Source organism: Panthera leo, chromosome D4, assembly GCF_018350215.1.
Source record: "Panthera leo isolate Ple1 chromosome D4, P.leo_Ple1_pat1.1, whole genome shotgun sequence".
NCBI lineage: Eukaryota > Metazoa > Chordata > Mammalia > Carnivora > Felidae > Panthera > Panthera leo.
Window position 1 is genome coordinate 38,340,330 of NC_056691.1, and position 23,494 is coordinate 38,363,823.

General features: G+C 40.6%; 1 protein-coding gene across 9 annotated transcripts in view; it reads right to left on the minus strand.

The window, feature by feature from the left end:
* Positions 1-1,071: 1,071 nt before the first annotated feature.
* The window catches only part of MPDZ (multiple PDZ domain crumbs cell polarity complex component), a 162,106-nt gene continuing 139,683 nt past the window's right edge, over positions 1,072-23,494 (minus strand). For all 9 annotated transcript variants that reach the window (XM_042912484.1, XM_042912491.1, XM_042912488.1 and 6 more), the window contains 15 exons: positions 19,402-19,494; positions 19,243-19,317; positions 18,339-18,510; positions 15,549-15,694; positions 14,520-14,603; positions 14,147-14,340; positions 11,730-11,877; positions 10,783-10,869; positions 9,863-9,953; positions 8,916-8,959; positions 7,692-7,814; positions 6,369-6,473; positions 5,687-5,799; positions 4,339-4,462; positions 1,072-2,485 (listed from right to left, as the gene is read on the minus strand). In XM_042912484.1, coding sequence (XP_042768418.1) covers positions 2,339-2,485; positions 4,339-4,462; positions 5,687-5,799; positions 6,369-6,473; positions 7,692-7,814; positions 8,916-8,959; positions 9,863-9,953; positions 10,783-10,869; positions 11,730-11,877; positions 14,147-14,340; positions 14,520-14,603; positions 15,549-15,694; positions 18,339-18,510; positions 19,243-19,317; positions 19,402-19,494 — 1,746 coding nt within the window. In that variant the 3' untranslated portion in view covers positions 1,072-2,338. The remainder of the gene's footprint in view (positions 2,486-4,338; positions 4,463-5,686; positions 5,800-6,368; positions 6,474-7,691; positions 7,815-8,915; positions 8,960-9,862; positions 9,954-10,782; positions 10,870-11,729; positions 11,878-14,146; positions 14,341-14,519; positions 14,604-15,548; positions 15,695-18,338; positions 18,511-19,242; positions 19,318-19,401; positions 19,495-23,494) is intronic.

A 23,494-nucleotide genomic window follows, 5' to 3' on the forward strand; every position in this document is an offset into this window, starting at 1 on the left:
AGAACAACAGAAATTTATTCCTTCACAGACCTGGAGGCCAGAAGTCTGGATTCAAGATGTCAATAGGGCACCGCTTCCCTCTGAAGACCTCAAGAATACATCCTTCCTTGCCTCTTCCAGCTTCTGGTAGCCCCCAAGGTGGTCTCTGGCTTGTTTCTTGTCCCATCTTTACATGGCCTTCTTCCCCTATGTCTGTGTGTCTCTCTATGGCAGTAAGGATTTAGGGCCCCCTGTAATTCAGCACGGTCTCAACTAGCTGTATCTGCAAAGACCCTATTTCCAAATGAGATCATGTTCTGGGGCTCCTTGTAGCCATGAATTGTGGGGAGACACAACTCAGGCAAGTACAGACACATACCAGGGACTGTTCTCCTTGGGGTGCCCCACGTATTTACTCAAATGTTCATGTGGTTGGTTAAGTTGCTCCCCTAGAGTCTAGCGTGAAGTGTGGGAGAAGAATACCTCCTGGATTGCTGGCGGTGTGTGTGGCTTCGTCCATCCTGTGTAAGAACCACGGAATTCTTACATGTTAGCACTAGATGCACGCTTTGAGATAAGATAACCCATCGTTTTACAGATAAGGTGAGTCAGACAGAATGCACACGTTCATTAGCTAACTGGGGACAGAACTAGCAGAACAGACGTTCCTCAATTCCTTCCTCAGTGTTCAACCAGACTTTTCATGTCTATTAATATAAATAACTTCCATTAGGACTTTTTCCATCTGAACTCACTTTAGCTCGTGACTATCCCCAAGAACAATTTATAGTATTACCACATTAATACAGCACCTCAGAAAAAATACAGAGGCAGGACACGTCTCTTTCCACCATGCTGTCTGTCTTCCACCGCTCCGGGAGGAGTCTATGGATCTGCAGTATTAGTAAAAATTCTGGGTGTAAAAAACATGAGGCTTTTCATAATGATGTTGTCCAAACTTCCTCTGATTGTAACTATGGACACCATATGTTCAGTTAGACAGGATAAAAACCAATTTTAAATTGTAAATCTTGAACAATATAATAAGCTTTTTCCCAGTAAAAAGAACAGACAAAAACTACGCCTGTTTCTTTCTTCGTGCACCATGAAACTTCTTATTTATTCACTCCAATTCTGCATTTACACAAAAGTGCTGTAATAAAATATCTGTACACTACTTCTGTTACAAATATAGATAATATTTAAAGTGACTTCATATATTCTAATGTAGGAGTTTCACGCTCTAAAATGGGAATGAACACATGATAATTCCTCACCAGTTGTCTCAATAAACAGCTCCATCTGTTTCCCTTAGTCTTAAACTATTGTATTATAAGATGTTAATATAAGGCAACGAAATGAAGTTATGTTAATCCCCTTAATTTTTCTATCAATTTACTAATGGCACACAACCAAAATAATTACTAACACATTGCTTTTTTCTCTGTCATTAAGATTAATAGTAATTGAAAACCAATTGCACAGCGCGCTAACACATTTTTAGTGTTGCATCGGTTAAAACCAGCATTAAAGATTCTGAGAGACGTCTACGTTCCTCCGTGGTCAGCTTGGCCGCGTTCTAGAGAAACTACAGTCAATAGTGGGTGGCATCACCACTGTACTTACAGAAACATGAAAATATTTTATCACAGGTCAAAAATAAAAATGAACATCAAGATTTGCATCAAACATTTTCTTTACAAACTTAGGGATACTGCTTCATTTAACTGCTATTTACTCAACCTTAGAAACCCATTTTAGGATAAAATGTATATGTGTATTTTAAAGGTGAGGAGATGCCATTTTTCTATAATATTCAATATTGTAACTACTGAGAGTATTTTTAAAGATTTTTCAATGGAAAAACTGTTTAATTTCCTTTTTTATTTAGCAATGGGGAGAGGAGTTGGACTGACAAAATGACGCATTTTTTATGACACTTGAGATTTCTTCTTTATTTTATATTTTCATTCTTACCCTAATTTATTAAAGCCATTTCTCTTAGGTTAGCTTTAGACTATTTTTTTCTCTACTAACCAGTTCAGCGTATCGCATTTTCTGTACATGTGATGACAAGTCGTCAGACATCTTTACAAAGAAAGGCTGGATTTACCTATGCACACAGTCCTTCTCTTTAAGTGTACGTTCACAAGATCCAAGGAGAAAGGCAAAATGACACTAGGTGGTAAGAGAATCATTTCCACACGAGAAAAACAAATTTAGATGGTACTTCCCCCACCCAGAGTTTTGAAGAGCCTGCTGAAGACCGCACGGGGAAAGGTGTCCACAAGACCCATTCTCTCCACGGTGTGGGAGGTGAGCGAGGGGTTGGTTGAGTTGGCTCAACTCTGCAGTACAGTCAGGAGAGAACCATCAAGGTGACAGTTCCTTTTGTCCGCTTAAGGATGGCAACAGCTTCTTCATGGGTCACCCCTTCCAGACTCTGGCCATTGACAGCAATGATCTGATCACCCCTTTTGAGACGCCCATCTTCCGACGCTGCTCCCTGCAATTATAAAGCAGACTTGTTTGCTTCTCAAAAAATGCTGCCTCGCAGCTACACAACAGAAAAAGATCTAAACAAGAATGTAAATTGCTCTGCATGTACACACACATTGCTCTCGAAGCTCCATGGGCGCTGCACAGCCATTAAGCAATGATGAACATACACAAAGGAGGTCTTGCTCCTGCATGGTTTTAACACTGAGATTCCAATTTTAGAGAGAATTTAGCAGTCAACAGATTAGTTGGATGGTTTTTGGCTGTTCAGCACAGCAGTTGGTGGGAAATCAAATTAATAAAGAATATTTGGGAATCTGCCTGGCAGCAATGATTTCATAGAATCCAGGATTTTTCATCCTGTCAAGAAGGCCTACAGAAGACGACAAAGGATTAGATACGAACAAAAGCAGCTTTACAGGACAAGGGCATCAGGCCACGGAGCCCAAAGGTCTACAGGAGCAGAAAGCCCGTATGCATGTTGACAAGGACTAGGCAGGATGCAAGTCCTACTAATTCTAAATGTAATTCTTTCTGGGGCTTTGAATAGGCCGCTCAAGCTGCTGGTTCTTTACTTCCTGAGGGTATGTGCAGTCTTCGCATTTCTTCTGGGCCTTAAATGATTAAGATGAAACACAGACACTGCCGTTTGAAAAAGAATCCCATCTTAAGGCATGCTTACAGTAGGCAATTATGCAATTAAATATAAGATTAAAAATATGGAAAAGTTAATGAGGAATCCATAATGATGAAATTCTTAAAATATGTTCTAACTAGCATGCCTTAAATAAATTGTTCCCAGGCTGAGGAAAAGGACTGCATGAGTCTTCTATTCACTGACAAATGCTGTTTGTATTTTTGGACATACCAATGGCTTTTAAAAAAATCTCGTAAATTAAGCCTATAACTAGGTTGCTGTAGATACAGCGCTTTAAATTGGTTAAAAATAATAATTCTTTTTCAAAATAATGGAATAAAACCTCCACATGTAGGCACTTTAAAGGACTATAGCGCTAACCTAAAGCAGCATCAAACTGTTCAATAGGTTGCCCATAAGGACTGTTCCTTTGCACTGTAAAATCCTGAGATTCCAGATTTTCTCCATAGGAAATTATGTCCAATTTTGTAGCTCCTGAAGAAAATGTCTCAAGAACGAATTAATAATAATTATGTGGGTTTGGATTATGTTAAACAGCACCAATGTTGTGATAAACTTATTCTCAACATCTTTAAATTAGAACACTTACTGTATATACAACTATATAAATTTTTTTACGAAATCGAATCCCCGGGCTACAAATAGCTGATTTACTGTAGGTGATATAGCTTCTGGATACTCTGCAATTTTTTTAGTTGTTATCTATTTTATTCAATAAAATTAAACTACAGAATAAATGCCCTGTTAGATATTAGTGAATCTGTGTAGCTATTTTATGTACTTTCCTGTGTCTATTTAGTATTTCACAACAAAAAAAATGCAAAGAAAAATAAATGCCAGCCCTCTACAGCATACATATTTAAAATGTCCCATTTTCAAAAGACATTCAATCATAGGCGACCTGTTTTCAAAGGACAAAAAAATCAGGTCTTACTGTCTAACTAAAGTTCATTAATAATTTTATTGCATGTTGTCAAGAGTTCCCATGGAATTTCAATTTGAGCCTCTTTTCCTTTAAACATAACTAAGCCTCAAATTGGACAAAAATATTTAATGACCTGTTCCTGAAGGGAGTTCCAAAAGAAAATGATCAACTGTTAACCATTTGGCGTTACCTCAGGCCATAAACTAATAAGCCAGCTGCTGACCACTATTAATGAATGTTTAGGGGGGAAGGGGGAGGTTGACATTCGCAAGCTTACCTTCGCAAACACTGTTTTAACATAAATGGGTAAGTCTCCATGAGGGCTGCCATATCCTCCTACTATACTGAAGCCTAAGCCATCTGGTCCTCGGTCTAGTGTAATAGATTTACACTGAGGAGGCCTACAGCAAATGGAAGGAAAAAAAGGGTTTTCGGATTTTCAAAATCAAATCTGTAAGTTATGGATTATCTGACATCCACCTAGAACCAGGAAAATTCTCTGTGCTACTGACGAGTATATTGCGGTATTTTGGGGATGCTTAAACTGTCAGTGCATGCCGGTCTCAGTATTTTAAATTTACATAATCTGCCAAAATCCTACTTAACACACCCTAATTCTATTACTCATCTAAAGTTCCCTTACACTAACATGTTCATGACATGATCCCCCTGCATGCATGCACATTCTTTTTCCCATTTATTTAAAGGAAGATGGCTATCATGGAAAAGGCATAAACATCAGTATTCCCAAGCTCAGAGAAAAAAATCGATTTCTAACAATGTAGAGGCTGCATCAAATTATTTAAAAGACTTTAAGATGTTCCTCTCTCCCCCTCTCTCTTGCTTTTTTTTTTTTTTTAAATTTTTGTCTTTAATGTTTATTTATTTATGAGACAGAGACAGAGCGCAAGCAAGGGAGGGACAGAAGGAGAGAAAGGCACAGAATCCGAAGCAGGCTCCAGGCTCTGAGCGGTCTGCACAGAGCCCAATGCGGGGCTCAAACTCACGAACTGTGAGATCATGAACTGAGCTGTGGTCAGACACTCAGCTGACTGAGCCACCCAGGCACCCTTCTTCCCCTCTCTTTATGTTCTAATTCTTTTGGACTACTTGTTGGGGGAAGTGTGAAATTTTTTTAAGTTTATTTATTTTTGAGAGACAGAGATAGAGCGTGAGCAGGCAAGGGGCAGAGAGAGAGGGAGACACAGAATCTGAAGCAGGCTCCAGGCTCCGAGCTGTCAGCACAGAGCCCTACGTGGGGTTCAAACCCGTGAACCACGAGATCATGAATCGAGCTGAAGTCAGACGCTCAAATGACTGAGCCACCCAGTTCTGGAGCCCCGGAACTGTGAATTTTTTCATCAAAATGATCATTTATTAAATGAGTTGGCAATATTGGAATTTAAAAGGGATAGCTTTGATCGGTTCCATATCACACAGGGTAGTGACATCAAGAATAAAATGCGCCCTCCCCCAAAAGAAAACTCAGGGCAGTGGCATGCTATGTACCTATGCTTGATAAACTGAATCCATGCCATAATTACCTGACAATTTAAAAAACTCATCTCCTATTTTTTCACCTTGAGGTGAGTGGTAGGGACATAGAAACCATAACATGAGCTCACCCTAAATCATCCTGAAATATACCGCTTGACGTGAGCCCGGTGAAAGGGATACTGGAACCAGCAGGCTCCTGCTGGTGACTCGTGACCACACTCACGTCTCCTCCAGCAACTACCTGTACACGGGAGAAAGAGAGAGACAGAAACACACGTTCAGGTGGCCAGGGCCACATCAGTGATTTTTCTTCAAAAATAACTTTTGGATTAAAACGTGTACTTTAATGTCCACTTAATCATTTCTGTTAACTTCATATTCAACCGAAAAGAAAGAAATTCCACAAGGTCCAGAGGCCTCTTCAGCTGACAGTAAAAATACTTTAGTAATTCAATTCTACAAAGTTTTTTTTTTTTTTTGATGTTTTCCAAAGGTGGTCTCATATGCAGTTATTTTTTAAAGATCTTCAGACTACAAAGCCACTCATACCACTTAAAATTCTAGCAATTAACTGTTTACCACTAAGGCCTTGCATATATCCCTTTAGATATAAAATATGAAGCAATAAACGCATCAGGATAAAATGTTTCTTACATGCTTTCTTGGAACGCTTGATGTAATCATCTGTGTTCAAGGGAAATATTAAATACAATAGCATCAGGAGATTTAAGCAGTTTTACCGCCTTACTGTGAAAGCTCATGTGTCAAGCTAACCACACTGCGAAGAGTGGTCGGGATGCCAACTCTTACCTGCATCTCAATGGAGCCAGAGGCATTTTTCAGTAAGTTAACTGCTTGGGTATGAGTCATCCCCTCAGTGGATGTGCCACAGATAGTGACGATCCTGTCCCCAACCTGCAAGGGAGAAAAGAAAATAGACATCTGCGAAGGCAGCCATGGAGAGTGGGACCCTGAGACCTAAACAGTCATTTCCTTCTCTGCCTTGAACATCACACACACAGTGCTCCCAGCAACTGAAACACAATCAAGGAAACCCAATCATTTCAAGAAGGAGTGATGATAAAAAGAAGCTCTACATGATGACTGAGTTCTAGAAGTCTCTGGGGCAAGGGGGAAAATCACTCATCCCTTGCCTTCATTTCTCCTCAGGAGGCACTGCTTCCTATTATAGAATAAAATATCTGCTATCAATTAAAAAAATTGCTTTGGACATTATTATTTACACATTAGCTGTGTCTCTAAGTCGGGAGTTGGCAAACAATGGCCCGTGGGCCAAGTGTGGCCCACTGCTTGTTGTGGTGGACAAAGTCTGGGTGGAACATGCTTACTCAGTTGTCTGCACAGGGCAGAGATGAGTGGCTGCAACAGAGACCATCTGTCCCGCAAAGACAAAAGTATTCACTCCCGGCCCTGCACAGCAAAGTTTTCCACTGGGTGCAACCATCAATTTTTAAGTGTCAGTCACAAATGTAGTTATCAAAATAGACTCCATCGTTTCTAGTTTAGAGACTATTTAAACTAAGATGTGGCTATGTCTTGAGACCCTTTCTGACACGAGGCCACACAGATTTTACTGGAATATCCACGTAATTTTCGGGCTGGACATTTAGTGTAAATTTCATCACAGTGTTCTATGCTAGCATAATCCCTCAACTTTGAAGCAAGTTTTGTACGGTTTTACAACGTAGGTCACATTTATAGTAAACTTCTCCAAAACTGAAGATCAACCACAACCTACGTGATAGTTTTCAATTTAATAAAGTTAAATTGGCATTTGAGCCAGTGACACGTGTAAGGAAAAACTTCACTTCATACTGGTATTCTGAAAACACTTTGTTTTCTTTTAACTTCTTTCACAGACCTTCAAACAAGTAAAAAACGACGGTAAATCTTCCCAGCTCATTTACTTGTCAATTTGCATACAGCGGGAAATTCTCCTCTCTTACTTCTCTTCACCTTTTACTCCAAGCAAGCCCTCCTGTGGCTGGACTAGTGGATTTAAAAGCAGAATCAGACATTTAAAACTGCCTGCCACAGCTGGGAGGACTCAAAGGGTTTATAAAAACTTCTGCCAGCTCTGTGAGGGCCGCCAGGGTAATTAGTAGAACTTACTCTGAGTTTTTGGGTCTGAGCTGCCACTCCATTTGGGTGCATCATTGCAATAAATATGGGAACATCACCAAGAGGGCTGCCCACTCCTCCAGCAATGCTGATTCCCAGGGAGTCAGCAGGCCCCTGCCATGGAAGAGATTAAAATATTTTTTTGGTCAATGTGGTATTTTAAATTGATGTTTGGTTTCTTTGGCACAATATCATCCAGTTCACTTAGGTCTTTGAGGTGTGAGGAAAATGAAGCTCAAGAAAGCTGCATTATTTCATGTGACACGGGTCCTTAGCATGACTTAGGAAAATGAGCATCCTTGCAGGAAATGAAAGAAATTAAAACACATTAAATGAAAATCATATCATTATGGGGTGACGGAAAGAAAGCAGGTAAACTGGTGAACTGAAGGACCCCAGTTTTGGAATCAGAAAGGTCTGCATTCAAAGCCAGGAACCCACACTTACAAATATTGGGCCCTGATGAAGTTCAGCCCTCTTAATGAGTAACTAGGCCATCACCGATGAAATGGAGATTAGAGCACCCCTCAGAAAGGGCTGCAGAAAATATTAAATGAGATGGTGACAGCATGATGTGTCTATGAGAATTTTCAGCATATAGAAAAGGCTCAATAAATTGTAGCTGGTTTTATGTTCTCTCTGTGGATGGCGGTCAGGGAAATCTGTTTCATGAGAGTAAGAAATAGCTGTTGAAAGCCAAGGCTCACTTATGAGAAGCGAGAGATGGAGTGATCATTTGTGTGGGATTCAGTGGATGCCAGTTTGGGTAATACAGGATATGCCAACAAAGATTTTCAAACAAGGTCCTGTGACCAGGAAATTCAGTGAAGACTGAATTGTGCTACTTTCCACTGTATTTCGGACATAATTTTTCAGATGGCATGGTAAAATAGTAAGACTGCTAATAGGAAAATATATATGCAGATGCCTCTGAAGTTTCAACAGAATTTATATTGTTTTCTCTTCCCCAAGTTACCCTTTTCATTTCTTTTTAAAGATTTTTTTTTAATGTTTATGTATTTTTTTGAGAGACAGAGACAGAGCGTGAGTGGGGGAGGGGCAGAGAGAGAGGGAGACACAGAATCCAAAGCAGGCTCCAGGCTCCAAGCTGTTGGCACAGAGCCCGATGCAGGACTTGAACCCATGAACTGCAAGATCATGACCTGAGCAGAATTCAGACACTTAACAGACTGAGTCACCCAGGCACCCCATTACCTTTTTTATTTCAACTGTCCTTAATCCCTGTATTTCAGATGCCACTGTAAAGGTGAAAAAAGAATAGGGTTATTAAATTATTTTATGTTCAACTAAATTTTAGTCAATGCCTGAAGCTGGATGTGACTAAATGAGACACACTATTTTTTTTTTTTTTTTTGAAAGGGGGGTATTCAAAGTTGCCAGTACACATGACTTAATCCATCTCACATAGGGACTCTTTATTTTTCCAGTTGGAAAAATATGCACACCATCCCATTTCTTCTTTCTTATTTTAATCATTGATTATATAACTGCATAATCCACCTTGAATGAGTCAAGGACAGAATAAGCTTTGGACAGAAAGACACATGTGCACAGCTGAGAAAAATAAAGTCATGGATACATTAAAAGGAATTCATGGACCTAAGTGGCTAAATTTCTAGAATATTAGTCACATTGCAAACAGAGACTGCCATATGGTTAGTTCTTCAATTTGAACAACTTTCAACCAATGCTCCAAGCCAAAAAACCCTCTGCATCATGGTTTCATGTAATTAAAACACAGGAGGATCATACTAATTTTCTCAATCAAAATTTTGCGGTCTTCATGGAAAAGAAGGCTTCACTTAATGGTATCTTCTGAATTATTGGTGTTAAACAGAAAAAGGAAATGAAAATCAAATGCACCAGTCTTCTTAGTAAGAAAAAAATTACAGAATCCTGATTCTAATGTTTAGCATAACTCATAGAAAAAAACAACAAATGGAAAAGCTGCCAAAGAACAAAGGCACAGCTTCACGTTGTTCAGATTTTTTGTCGATGCACACCTTGGCACCTGTATTAGTGCACAGAATGATTTAGGGAAAGAGAGCTCAAAGGTAAATCGAGACGGGAAAAAAACCAACAGCATTGGTTACCAAAATTCAAACCAGTAACTCATGTTTAAAGTATCAAACCGATCTCACATGCATTCTTCTTCAAACTACTTTCCAGTGACTCCGATGTACTGGATCCAGAAAGTGGAAAAGTGAATGATGACAGGCTGCCTTCACTCATCTACGAAATACACAATAATTATTCTAGAAAGTTTTGGAAGTAATTATACTGCATAAATACCACTTATTTCGGAATTCAATTCTTTTTTAATGCATCTAGAGAGAAATACCTTTTAAACAACAGTGGCATTTGATAATTAGAAGGGCACTTTAAATAGTTTCTTTTAATTTTTTTCCATATTACAGAAGAATTTTCCTAGTGGCATAAAAAACGAAAGCTAAAAGAATAGATGAGGCAGATTCCAACCCAACTAAAATTTTAGTGGATTTTCATAATCTCATTCAAGCGAACCCTCTCTAGGTGGAAACGGATGTTGTACATAGACTGGGGCTTGTGCAAACTGTAAAATCAGGGCCAGTCAATTGGAGATGAATGGTAGTCCTGAGGAGGTGAAGAAGGGGCCTTTCTGGACCGGTGATGGAAGTGGGCTTCTGTCATCAGAAGACAACTGAGGAGAGTCATGAACAAATGTGGTTTGTTCAACTTAAATGGGAGTTTTTCCGCTGAATATTGATAAATGTTTGTTATATATGTGTCATCTTGGTAGGCTTTACATCCACTAATTGGTTAACGTATGTAATTATGGGAAAAGAAAAGCAGAATTGTTGACATCAAGTTCCTTAGAATGACTTACAAACTACTCAAGAGCCACACCTTGTTTACCTGTCCCTCTCAGCAGGTGCCCCCCCTCAGACTCCCCACCTCACTCCTGGGGCCAGAGGGCCAGGTCTGGGTATGCCCCCCCTGGGCAGCCCCACCTTCGGGGCCATCGCCAAGTCCCTTTTGGCATGCAGACCACATCACCCTGATGAATCCCACAGCTACCCACCTGGCTGCTTTGAGAAGGCCTCCTCTCCGAATGGAATGGACCTGCTTTGATTCTTCCGACTTCCAAGGTTACCGTGCCCAGGGAACACTAGGGGAGTGGTTGTTTTATGAAAAAGTTCAATTAAAACGCTCCATTTATCGTCAGCAGTACATAATATTCTTTAAGACTAGGTGTTTGAAAGGCACCCTCGTTGTGGGGTTTCCACAGTCAAGGATGCCTCCAATGCTTTGTGGAAAGAGACTTTCCTAAAACATAAAACTAGTAACAGCAAGCAGCAGCAACACCCAGTGTCTGCCTCACCACCTCATGATTTACATGGAGACTGTTTCTGCCGAGGAAGAGAGAAACAGAGAATCAAGCCATCAACGCAGGAAACCTACTGGTTCAGATAGGCCAAGTGTACTAACTAACCAGGGCTTAACAAACAAAACAGAAACAACAGAACAACTGTGTCCTTAATCGATAACTGGGCAAACTCTTTACTGCCACACTGGACCTGAACAGACCTATGATACAACACTGAAATGAGCCACACTGCTATAAACACAAAATAAGAATGAAGACAACTTCCCTGTGACCTTTGCCAAATAAATCATAGGCATGCAAAAGACACCATGTAGTCTAATGTGCAAGCACAATGAGGTGTCTGAGATCCTGGGCTTCTGGAGGTAGATGCACTGGTTTAAATCCTACTGTGATTCACTAGCTATGTGACCTTAATGGATGTCAACCTTGACAAGGCTTTTCTGTGACATTTAATAACAGAAAAGACATTATATAATAAAGCACTATTACAGACTGTTCAGAAATTGCCACTAAGAATGTGTCTCATTTGAGACAACATTTTAAATAAAGAGAATTCAGTGCTTATTTGACCGTGGTAGCCCAATTAGTTCGCCCTCCTTCCCCCATGCCCCGCATACTCACTGTTGGCCTCTGAGGTTTACCTTCAGCAAAGCAGCCACAGCTTCCTGGGTGGCATCACGGACATCTTCTCCATTCACCGTTAAAATCTGGTCCCCCTGCACCAGTCTCCCGTCAGCGTCTGCAATCCCTCCTTTGACAATGTCGGATACAAATACTCCACTATCACTTCTGCAAACATAATTTTGAATTTGAACATGACTGTTTTTCTGCCACTGGAATGTACTGCTTACTTTTTGAAAAGAGAACATTTTTTAACTAAAAACTTGACTTTTAGTTTGATGACTTTAAAAGTTTGTTTTCAGCAACACAGGGGCAACATTATTAGAATTATTTTCTATGATAATAATAGCTTATGTCTTATAGTATTTCATGGATTAAACGTATGTTTCATAAGCATATTTATTCTTCAACAATTATATAGTGTGAGGTGAAGTGGCTACTATTATTTTCTCATTTTATGGGTCACAGTTACTAACTAGCAAGAATGGGACTCAGGAGTTAGTTCTTGGGTGCTAAGTCTATTGCTCTTTCTACATCATAATGAAGCCCTGAATGAATATTGAGCTGTGGCAGCATAAATATGTTGGTATTATCATCAACATCATTAACATTATTGAAAATAAATAGCGGGGCACCTGGATGGCTCAGTCGGTTAAGCGGCCGACTTTGGCTCAGGTCATGATCTCACAGTCTGTGAGTTCAAGCCCAGCGTCGGGCTCTGTGCTGACAGCTCAGAGCCTGGAGCCTGCTTTGGATTGTGTCTCCCTCTCTCTCTGCTCCTCCCCTGCTCACACGCTGTCTCTCTCAAAAATAAATAAAGATTAAAAAAAAAATTAAAAAAGAATCACCTTTTGGCAAACGTCATAGGAATAATTAATTCAGGCAAGAAAACATTCATGGACAATGAAACTCATGGGCAAAAGCAGGATGAAAAACTGGATAATCCTGAAGTCTCAAAACAGCTCCACAAAGAATATTTACTGATGATAAAGGGAAAGGAGAACTTACTAGTGGAGAGGCCTGGAACATAACACCTTAGCCAAGAGATCAAAATCAACATCCCCAGTGCAGAAAGACATCATGAGCCCCCTGGTGGGATGCTGTGAGAGGGGCAACGCTCCGCGTCTGTGATATTCCTGCCAAGGATGACTGACCTACCCTCACATGAGCAACCGCAGGCAAACCGGCAGATCCAAACAGCCGAGTGTTCTATAAAATAAGTGGCTGCTGGGGCACCTGGCGGCTCAGTCGTTTAAGCAGCCGGCTTCCGCTCAGGTCACGATCTCATAGTTCGTGAGTTCGAGCCCCACGTCAGGCTCTGTGCTGCCAGCTCAGAGCCTGGAGCCTGCTTCGGAGTCTGTGTCTCCCTCTCTCTCTGCCCCTCCCCTACTCGCACCCTGTCTCTCTCTCAAAAATAAAATAGAAACATAAAAAAAGAAAATAAATAGTGAATGTGTACCTTAAACTGAAACCATTTGTTTAAGTATCACTCCTGTGATGTCTTTTATTTTAAATGGATTATTCTTACAATCTAACTTTCGTGCAAGATGGATTTATGCAAAATGAACTAATACTAATCTTATTCCAACCTGCCTTCCATTCATAAAACTACAAAACTACCAGCATTTTCTTGCTGACATAAAACATAACCGTAAGTAGAAATGTGCAGTGTGAAAGTGCAGTCACGTAACTTCTTGTCAAGTTCAGGACCTCAAATGCACCATTTCCCCATCTGATCCTCTGGCTTTGCTATCTTTAGCATAAAGGTGTTGGAATTTACTGGATTATGAATTGGTTGATACTTATCTATAAATATTTAAATAAATTAGGTACTGAATTCACCAATTTACCACCTGGCCTCTTACTTTCTGTTCCCTTCTGATGGCAAGCTTCTGCTCAAGCCAGTCGTCCCTAGAATATCCTCCACTCCCTGCACACAGACTATCACTTATCACTTTCAGCCTCAGCTCCGGCACCTCTTTTCTGAGCAGTTTCTCTAATCTGCTTCCTCAAATAGAGTCATTTGTCCCTTTATGCTGCCACAGCTCCCCCACCATATGGTTTGGTCACTCATCAATGGAATCCTTCTTTGCAGGAACATATTTAACTCTCATTTACCAAACTGTGAGTTTTTTGAGACCAGGAACCATATCTTATTTAACTTTGTTCCCCAGAACCTAATGTCTTCCCTGGCACACAGCAGGTACTCAAGAAATACCAAACGTCTTTTTGTCTAGTACCTTCAAAATCCCCCAAAGTACTAACTTAAAAAGTTCAAAAGTGAGGTCGTTTGGTGCTCCGTTACTGAATGGGCTGATAGCAGCTGCCTACGGAACACCAGCGCCTGGGAGAGAGTCTACTACTGTTAATACTCTTTAAAAGAAGTGACATTCAATCATTTCCGAAAGGTCACTGGGTTTGCCCTCGTCGGTCATACCTTTTCCCAACAATACTTAATCCCAGGCCTTTCCCCGGCTTCTTGTGCAGCTCAATAGTGAGGGTATCACACACATGTTCCTCCTTGTAGGGGGCCTCATCTCTATACAGCGTCAGGCGTACTCTGTGTGGCGTCTGTCTCAGGACATTTATTGCTTCATCATGTGTGGCCTTTCTCAAGTCAATTCCATTCACCTGGACAGACACAGGACACTGTGAGGACCCGGGTGAGTCAAATAAAGAAAAAGCAAGAACGGGGAGTGGGGGGGCTGATGAGGGGGAGACGAGAGGAGGAGGAAAGAGGAAGTGAAAGAAACAGAGACCACCCTCCCCAGAATAGCTCTTTCTTTGTTAATTATAAAGGTATTCTGTACCTCTAAAATCTGATCTCCAGCCCAGAGTCTCCCGTCTTTACATGCTGCTCCTTCTTCATAAACTTCATGGATAATAATGGCACCCTAAGGGCCCAAACAAAATATGCTTTATCCCATTCTCCCTAGGACTGATGAGCAAAAATAAAAGGAAAACACACTGTACTTTCAAAGATAATGCTAAGGGTTCTATACTCACTGGATCCAGAGTGAGTCATATCAAATTTCAAAGAAACGTGTAATGTGATTTTCAAGGAAGTTTATATTTATCTATTTTTTCCAATGATAGGGAGGTTTAAAGAAAAAAATTATGGGGGCGCCTGGGTGACTCAGCTGCTTAAGTGTCCGACTTCGGCTCAGGTCATGATCTCATAGTTGGTGGGTTTGAGCCCCATGTCAGGCTCTGGGCTGACAGACCAGAGCCTGGAGCCTGCTTCAAATTCTGTGTCTCCCTCTCTCCCTGCCCCTCCCCCGCTCTTACTCTGTCTCTCAAAAGTAAATAAACATTAAAAAAAAAAGAAAAAAAATTATGAAACATATAAATCATACATATGTATGTATAATAGATAGATATCACCTTTCCTATCTGCAAATGAAAATGATAGATATACATCATCTTTCCTATCCACAAACGCAATTACTAGATTTTAGAAGATTTTTGACCTTTAGAAAATGTTGTTCACGACTTTTCAAACTCCTCAGTATGGGACTGACCCAATCATATCCCATCAGTAATAAAGGAAATTAAAATACGGCAAAGACTGGAAAACTGATGGACCTATTTTGACCTGAAAGTCACGATCGCGAGTGTAACTATCTTAGTGAGTCGGTATTCACTTCCTCAAATACAAATCCCAGTACTAAATTTCTGGTATTTGCTCTACAAATGAAAACAACAGTGAATGATGCATTTTTCTAAGCCTTTATATTTCATTTAATAGAACTGATAAAAACCTCCCGGACAGTGATCTCTCAGGTGCACTGAGGTTGCCTGAGTAACCGAAGAATCTCTGTGTATCTGAGTGTCCTCACCAGCAGAGTGTCGGACCCTCCAACAATGCTCAGGCCCAGCCCTGTTCGCCCTTTGGAAATCTCAATTGTTGTTTCACAGCCTGGGATAATGGGGCAGGTTGCAGGATCGGAAGCAAAGATTGCTGGTGTTGACGATCTGCTTGTACCTAAAAATAAATTAAACATGAAATGAAGTAAGATACAAATTGATTAGATGGTATAAACAGCAAACTCACCACACTGGTTGCCTTTGGGGGATGGAAAAGAAAAAGGGCCCAAGATTTGGGACAGCAAAACGTCAAATTTATCTTAATCTTTTAGTTATATTTAAAAAAAAAAAAAAATCAGGGGCTCCTGGGTGGCTCAGTCGGTTGAGCGTCCGACTTCAGCTCAGGTCACGATCTCACAGTCTGTGAGTTCGAGCCCCGCATCGGGCTCTGGGCTGATGGCTCAGAGCCTGGAGCCTGCTTCTGATTCTGTGTCTCCCTCTCTCTCTGCCCCTCCCCCATTCACGCTCTGTCTCAAAAATAAAAAATAAAAACGTCAAAAAAAAAAAAAATCAAACAAAATGATTACATCATCATTAATTAGGGTGGTGGGTGCCAAGTTACTTTCTGCACTATTGTGTATTTTCTAAATCACTCGAGATAATATGCATAAAAGCCCAAGAACAGAGAGTTGAACTGAACCTCTAGTGTCATGTTGATAGTCGACATTTCACTAGAGCCAAAAAACCTTCTCATGAAATTATGATTTGTAAAACTCAGAACTGTGATATGTGGCAGTAAACTAAAAACACATTCTGAGAAGACCAGAAAACACAAAGCACATCAATAATTCTAATCATGGTGCCCGCATTTCAGGGCTTTTTATGCTTTTGTTTTGGTTTTCCTTTTCTTCGTCTCCTAGAGCATCTCTTCTTATGTAATCAGATCTGTGTCTACATGCCCCAGGATTTACTATCTGAGTTTATAAAACGTCAGGGGACCCCCACCCCCACAAGCAGTTTCGTTCTTTGTGTGTCTCGCGTGATGTTTTACAAACTCAGATATTAAATCCTGGTGCATATATGCTCAGGACTAAAGACATAAGAACAGATCAGGAAAAAACAAGGAGAATATAATTTCACACGTTGTTTTATGATAGTCTTCATATCATATGTTTTATGATATCCCAAAGAGCATACAGCAAATGTGATGTTTTGAAGAAGTTAAGAGGGGTGCCTGGGTGGCTCAGTCAGTTAAGCATCTGACTTTGGCTCAGGTCACAATCTCATGGTTCGTGAGTTCGAGCCCCACATCAGGCTCTGTGGTGACAACTCAGAGCCTGGAGCCTGCTTTGGAATCTGTGACTCCCTCTCTCTGCCTCTCCCCCACTCTTGCTCTGTCTCTGTACCTCAAAAAATAAATAAATGTTAAAAAATTTTTTTAAATAAAATTAAAAAAATTAAAAAGTTAAGATACTCAATGAGTAGTTTAAGACAAGAGGCTCTTTTTAGAAATCGGAAACACACTAATTCTTGCTCCTGAAATGGTAAGAGTAGGTGTAAGATGTTTTCTTTTATGTTACATTTTCATTTAGCATTTCATATTTTTATAGACAGTGCTACTTACAGATTGACATAAAATTGAAAAATGAGAAAATTTTTGTAAAACCTTTTAACATTTCAGTGAATTACCCAGTCTTTCTAAATAAAGGATTACCTTCATCACATATGTATTACTTTAAGATTTTTTTTTTTATCTAACTATATTACATATGTTTTAAAAATTGCTGTTTCCCTAAATACCTGTCAAAAGAAGTTAATGTTTCAGACTGGAGGCGAAAAGATTTCTTCTCCCATCACAGAAAACGCCTACGTGGGGGTGCCTGGGTGGCTCAGTCAGTTAAGCGTCCGACTTTGGCTCAGGTCATGATCTTGCGATTTGTGGGTTCGAGCCCCGCATCAGGCTCTGTGCTGACAGCGCAGAGCCTGGAGCCTGCTTTGGATTCTGTGTCTCCCTCTCTCTCTGTCCCATGCCCTCTTGCATGCTGTCTCTCTCTCTCTCAAAAACAAATTAAAAAATATTAAAAAAAAGAAAACGCCTATGTGTTTAAGTACTTTTTTCAATGTTGCAAAGCTTGAAATTTACTGTCTTACTTAAAAGTTAGTGAACTGTTGTCAAAAAGCAACTTAAAGGAAGGATTTGCCTCAATATGCCACATTGGCATTTTAATGGCACACACCAGTCTCATTCCATAGTCCACATACAACCACTTCATTTATTTTGACAGGATTACACCCAAATGACAGAACTCAAATCAATTATGCTTGCCATAGCAATAACTAGCATTTTTAAGAGTTTCTGGTAATGCCAGGCATTGTTGATTCCACAGGTAAAGAGATACCACTGTATCCATTTTACAGATTAGATCACTAAGGCTTTAGAGAAGCTGAATTATGTGCTCAATATAAAAAGGGGATATTCCAAATGTTGTTTACTTCATTAGTCAAACACCCAGACTCACAGGTACCTTCAGCAAAAGATCCTTGGAGAGCAAAGAGTGTCATTGCCTTGCTTTAGAGAGGAAGCAGCTGAGGCTCAGAGTGGCTGGATGGGTTTCCCGAGCCCGTATGGCTGGTTAGCGTACAGCCCACAGACTCCCTGCCTGGAAGTCCAGCACTCTTTCTTCAGGAGCTCCTCTCTTTATACCATCTTGTCACCAAAGTGTTCCCTGTCTACGGCCTTTCAAACAGTGAGTTACATACAGGCAGGTGGCTCCCAAGTAGGAACCAGCTGCTGAGGTTAAGTGCACCACACAAGCCCTTACTTCGGATGGACTCCGGTTCCGGGGAGCCAGAAGCTGGGGGCATCGGAGACAAGGAGCTGCTCTTTTCTCCACTGGCTGTACCAGCTGCTGAAGCAACAGCCTGGGAGTCTGGATTCTCAGCACGAATGGTAAGTTTCACTGTTGTCTTTGCTGTTTTCAAAAGGCTAATGAACTGGCGGGGTGTCGGTATGGCAGGGAAACAAAATTCAAAAGCAAATTAGTAGACATACCAGTAAGTCACTATTATAGTTGGAATCTCTTTCCTTGTCAGAACTTGAGGAGTCAAGAAAGAATGGTTGTAGTTTCAGAGTAAGGAAAACGATGCAACCAAAGAATCAAGCCAAAGGGAAAGTGAGAATACAGACGTATGGGTTAAAGGGTCCAACCTTAGACAATTATTAAAACTGAATTTAAAAAATGATTTAAGCTTCTTGCTGGCCAATGTAGAAACAAAAACATTTGCACACCAAATCTCACAAGAAACATAGCTTTTTTTCTAGCACTTATATATGAAAGGCCTAAGTGAGTCTACTAGTAAGTACAGACATAGGGAATATTTATTGGAGCAAATAGTCATAAAAATTCCTTTGATCTTAACACTAAGTTGATATTTATTTAGAAATGCAAGTTTTTCTAAGGGAAAATGGAAATTGTATTTATCAAAAACATCCACTGAACACTGGACTTACTAGGCAAGAGAAAATATCTTAACATCATTCCATCGGAAAATAGAAAACAGAAATTGGAGGATTTCCAAATAATCTCTCTTCTTCCTTAACGACATCGGTCTAACATAGCTACATGGTCCCAATTCCCTATGATCACATACACACAGACACACACAAACACTGGCCATGCCCACGGATGGGTTCACAGCGTTATTTGCTTTCTTTTGGAAAAGTACCTTTTCGACAGGATAGCCAACAACAACTTCATCATCTACAGCCAATATCTGATCTCCAACTTTCAGCCGTCCATCCTGAATGGAAACATGTAAGATTTGGGGCGATCTTATAGAAGTAATTCCCTTCTCCACCACTTTATGACCGTGAGAAAGCCTCACCTTGGCTGCCGCCCCGTGCTCTGTCAGACTCTTTATGATGACTCCGCTGAGCGTATCTTCTTCACTGATAGCAATGCCCAAACCCCCTTGATCCTAGAGAAATAGGAACAACTTAGAAGACTTGAAACAGATTAAATTTATCCAAAGGAAAGCTATGTGGCCGTAACTTCTAAACATTATCTTCCACCCAAGGGCTAGAAAACTGATTAGAGCCATTCTAAAGTTCATTAATAAAAATCTCTTCTTAAGCAAACTTTCAAGTTTTTTAATGGGAAGGAATTCTCTTCCATCAACTATTCAAATGTATTCATTCCTCCCATATGTATACTGTTTCTAGTATATTTAGCATATATATCCAGTTACACATCTCCAGTAACTTTAGAAAAATATCCAGGGAACAAAATGCATTCAATAACTCAATAAACATACAACATTTGCCAATGTAGTTCTGTGTAACTGGCTGACGGCATAAGTCATTTAAAACCAAATCAAAGTATCCTGCTTCCTCTTTGTGGCCTACAACTTAGAAATAACAACCCAAACTGGCCCCGTCATCCTGCCCTTCTTCCTGGAGCAGACAGACTGCAATTACTTCTGCGTGCTCTGTCCTTTCTGGGGCTGAATGCCCAGCGTTGTTTCCCCAGACACTTGTGTTTTGATTTGGTGCAGAGTGAAAACACTCTCAACCCTGAGCCCAAAGACGTGCACTGAAAACCTGCCAAGCCTAAAGAGCCATCCATGTTTTGTCTATATTTTCCACATTTTCTTTTATCAAGACCAAATGTTCAATAGTATTGGCTTTTACATTTCTTTAATGTTTACATTAATAAAATTAAAATAGGGTTTTGGATATTTTCATTCTGGTTAGAGCTAGCAACCTTTTTCATTGTAGTTTCTACCCAGAAATGTAAAATGTAAAGCAAAGGTAAAGCAAAAGAGGGAAAGGGAAATCTTGCCGTGATTTCTACGACATGTACACATGAGAGCCAACCAAGCCATTGGGCCTTTGGGACCATGACCATGACACCAGATAAGGTCACACCGCCATTTGAAAGACTATCAACACTGTGGCTTTTCTGAGGTAGACTATTCATCGTAGACTTTCAGACTGTCACTGGGCATCTCTCTCTACCACTGCTCTCTTTCCAGACAATCAGTCACATGCATAAGACAGAGAAAATTGCACTTTTGGGGTGAGAAGAGCTCAGTTCTAATTTACTTTCTGCCTACCTGCAGGAGTTTGGATAAGCCACATAACATGTCTGAACCTCAATTTTCTTATCTGAATAAAGGAGTAATGATGCAGGTGACCCTTGAACAACATGGGGGCTGGGGTGCTGATCCCCCTCCACACAGGTGCAAACCCATGCATAACTGCTGACTCCTCCAAAGCTGAACTACCAACAGCCTACCACAGAATGGAAGTCTTATTATTGATAACATGAATGGTTGAGTAACGCATTTTGCATGTTATATGCATTGTATACTGTGTCTTCCGATGAAGTAAGGTAGAGAGAAGAAAATGTTAAGAAAATCGTAAGGAAGAGAAAATAAACGGCAGTACTATCCTTTATTATCAAAAATGCCCACATATAAATGGACCCACACAGTTTAAACCCATGCTGTTCCTTCCCAACCATGACATTGCTCTGAGGATTGGACGTAATAAGAAAGGGATCAGAAACTTGGTGCGCTATATACAGTATACGTTCCTTCTGCTTGTTACTCTACAGAATGTAACTGGATTTACTCCAGATAAATTCTCTCAACTTGCCAGGATTTTGAGACCTGAATCCTGATTTAGTGGTAAAAGAATCAGGATTAATGAGTAGGAAGGTGAATGTGCTACCAAAAAGATAAAATCCCAATGCCAATGCCAAGTGCATCTAATATAGTTAAACATTCTATTTGGGATTTTCTACACCAATGGTCTTTCCTATTACCACAAAGAAATATTTGTTTGAGTATTACTCTGTATCTACAATGATTGTATGTACTCAACTCTGGGATTTGATTCTATTATTGCCTATTCACTTACCTGCAGTCAGGAAAGTATTTTACTAGTACAGTGAGCATTTGCTGGTTGTTTGCTTAACGCCCATTCTCATCTTACTCTTTTGTATAAGCTCATACATTTGTTTTAAAGAATATCCAGCCCCATTCCCCCTGCTGCCTCAAATAACATACAGGAGCACACACACTCTCTCTCTCTCTCTCGTTGGCTCTCTTCCTCTCTGCCTACGTGTTGGGTGGTGGTTTTAAAATATATATACAGGGGTGTCTGGGTGGCTCAGTAGGTTAAGCATCTGACTTCGGCTGAGGTCCTGATCTCACGGTTTGTGTGTTCAAGCCCTGCGTCAGGCTCTATGCTGACAGCTCAGAGCCTGGAGCCTGCCTCAGATTCCGTGTCTCCCTCTCTCTCTGCTCCTCCCCCACTCACATGCATGCATGTGCAGGCTCTCTCTCACAAATAAACATTAAAAAAATTAAGAAATAAATAAAAAAGATAAATAAAATACGTATACAAACTCTTCATCATTCCTCCCTTCAAGAAGGAGATGCTGAATGTGGGCTGGATTTGGTTGCCTGATTATAAAATATGGAACAGAAAGAATGGTGTGTAATTTCACAACTATGTCAAAAGGCCCTGGGGCTTCTCCTTACTCTCCCTCTTAGATGACCTGCTCTGAAGGAAGCCGGTTCCCTGTCATGAGGACATGAAAGCAGCACCTCAGAGAGGCAATGGGAACCTCCTGCCAACAGTCATTTAAGCAAACCAGCCCGGATGCGGATCCTGTAGCCTCGGTCAAGCCTTCAGACGCCTGCAGCCCTTAGCTGGCCGTTCGTTGGCAAAATGTACAACAGAGTCTCACCAGACCACCCAGTGGAACTGCTCCCCAATTCCTGATCCACAGAAACAGAGATAATAAATGTCTATTGTTTTAAGCTCCTAAATTTTGTGGTGATTCATTATGTAACAGTGGATAAATGACCCCAAGGATGGAGCGTGAATGAGTGAAGTCCATAGTACAATTCCAGTCCCCTGGCCACAGTCCCTATAGCTCAAGAGCAGGCATGTGATCTGAACTGGCTTAACAGCACGGGTCTCAGGACTTGTGCTCAGCATTTTGGGACAGCCACTCTGCCCCCACCCTGCATGTGGAAGAAGCGGCACATGACCCCAACTGTGGTTGGCAGCCGTTGTAAAACTGAGAGAAGACAAGCCCGGGGATACCGCTGACCCTTCACGGCTGTGCAGGGAGGAGAAGAACTGGTTCTTGACGACACGACGGAGCCACAGGATCAACTATCCCTGAGGATCGCTGCCCAGTAACCCGAGCCCATAAATCCCCTTCTTTGACTAAGCCTGTCGGAGGAAGTTGGTTTTTCTTGTGGTTGTTTTTGTTATTGGCAACAGGCAGAGTCCTAAAAGGAACAATAAGCTGCACACCTGCAAACGCGAAATGTTCCAATTCCACCTGGAGTCCTATAAAAATAAGCATGTGTATACATATATACAGACGTTACTGGTATCAGAAGAACAGGATAAAACACGGGTAAAGGATAACAGGGCATAAGAGCAATGTCTTAGCTAACTGCTTAGCTCTCCACCTCACTTCTGCCACAGGACATACAGTACTTAAGAGAAAAAGAGCTGAGAAACACTGTTCTGAGCCAGTTACTAAAACACCACCATACAGAGAAGGTGAAACAAATTAAGGGACCAAATTATTTATGGAGCAACAGATGTATAATTAAACAGCTAGAAAAGAGTGAACAAGAATTAAAAGTGCAACAAAGCTGAACTCTTATTATTGTCAGGAGAGCTATTTTGAAGTTGGAACATTCCCCCCAAAATTCTCAATGCTATTTGAAGACTTTTACCCTATAAAACTGTGTGGACACAAAACCTATCTCTGACAACCATGTAAGGTCGTCACCTGCTTTGATGTATAGGTACTTTCCTAGGACAATGTGTACTAAAAAATCAATCTTTCTTTAATCAAAAATATTTCGTCTGATAAACTGAACTGGCATTTCAGTCAACACTAAGGGTTCAGATTATATACATTATAAACTTTGTTTATACTTC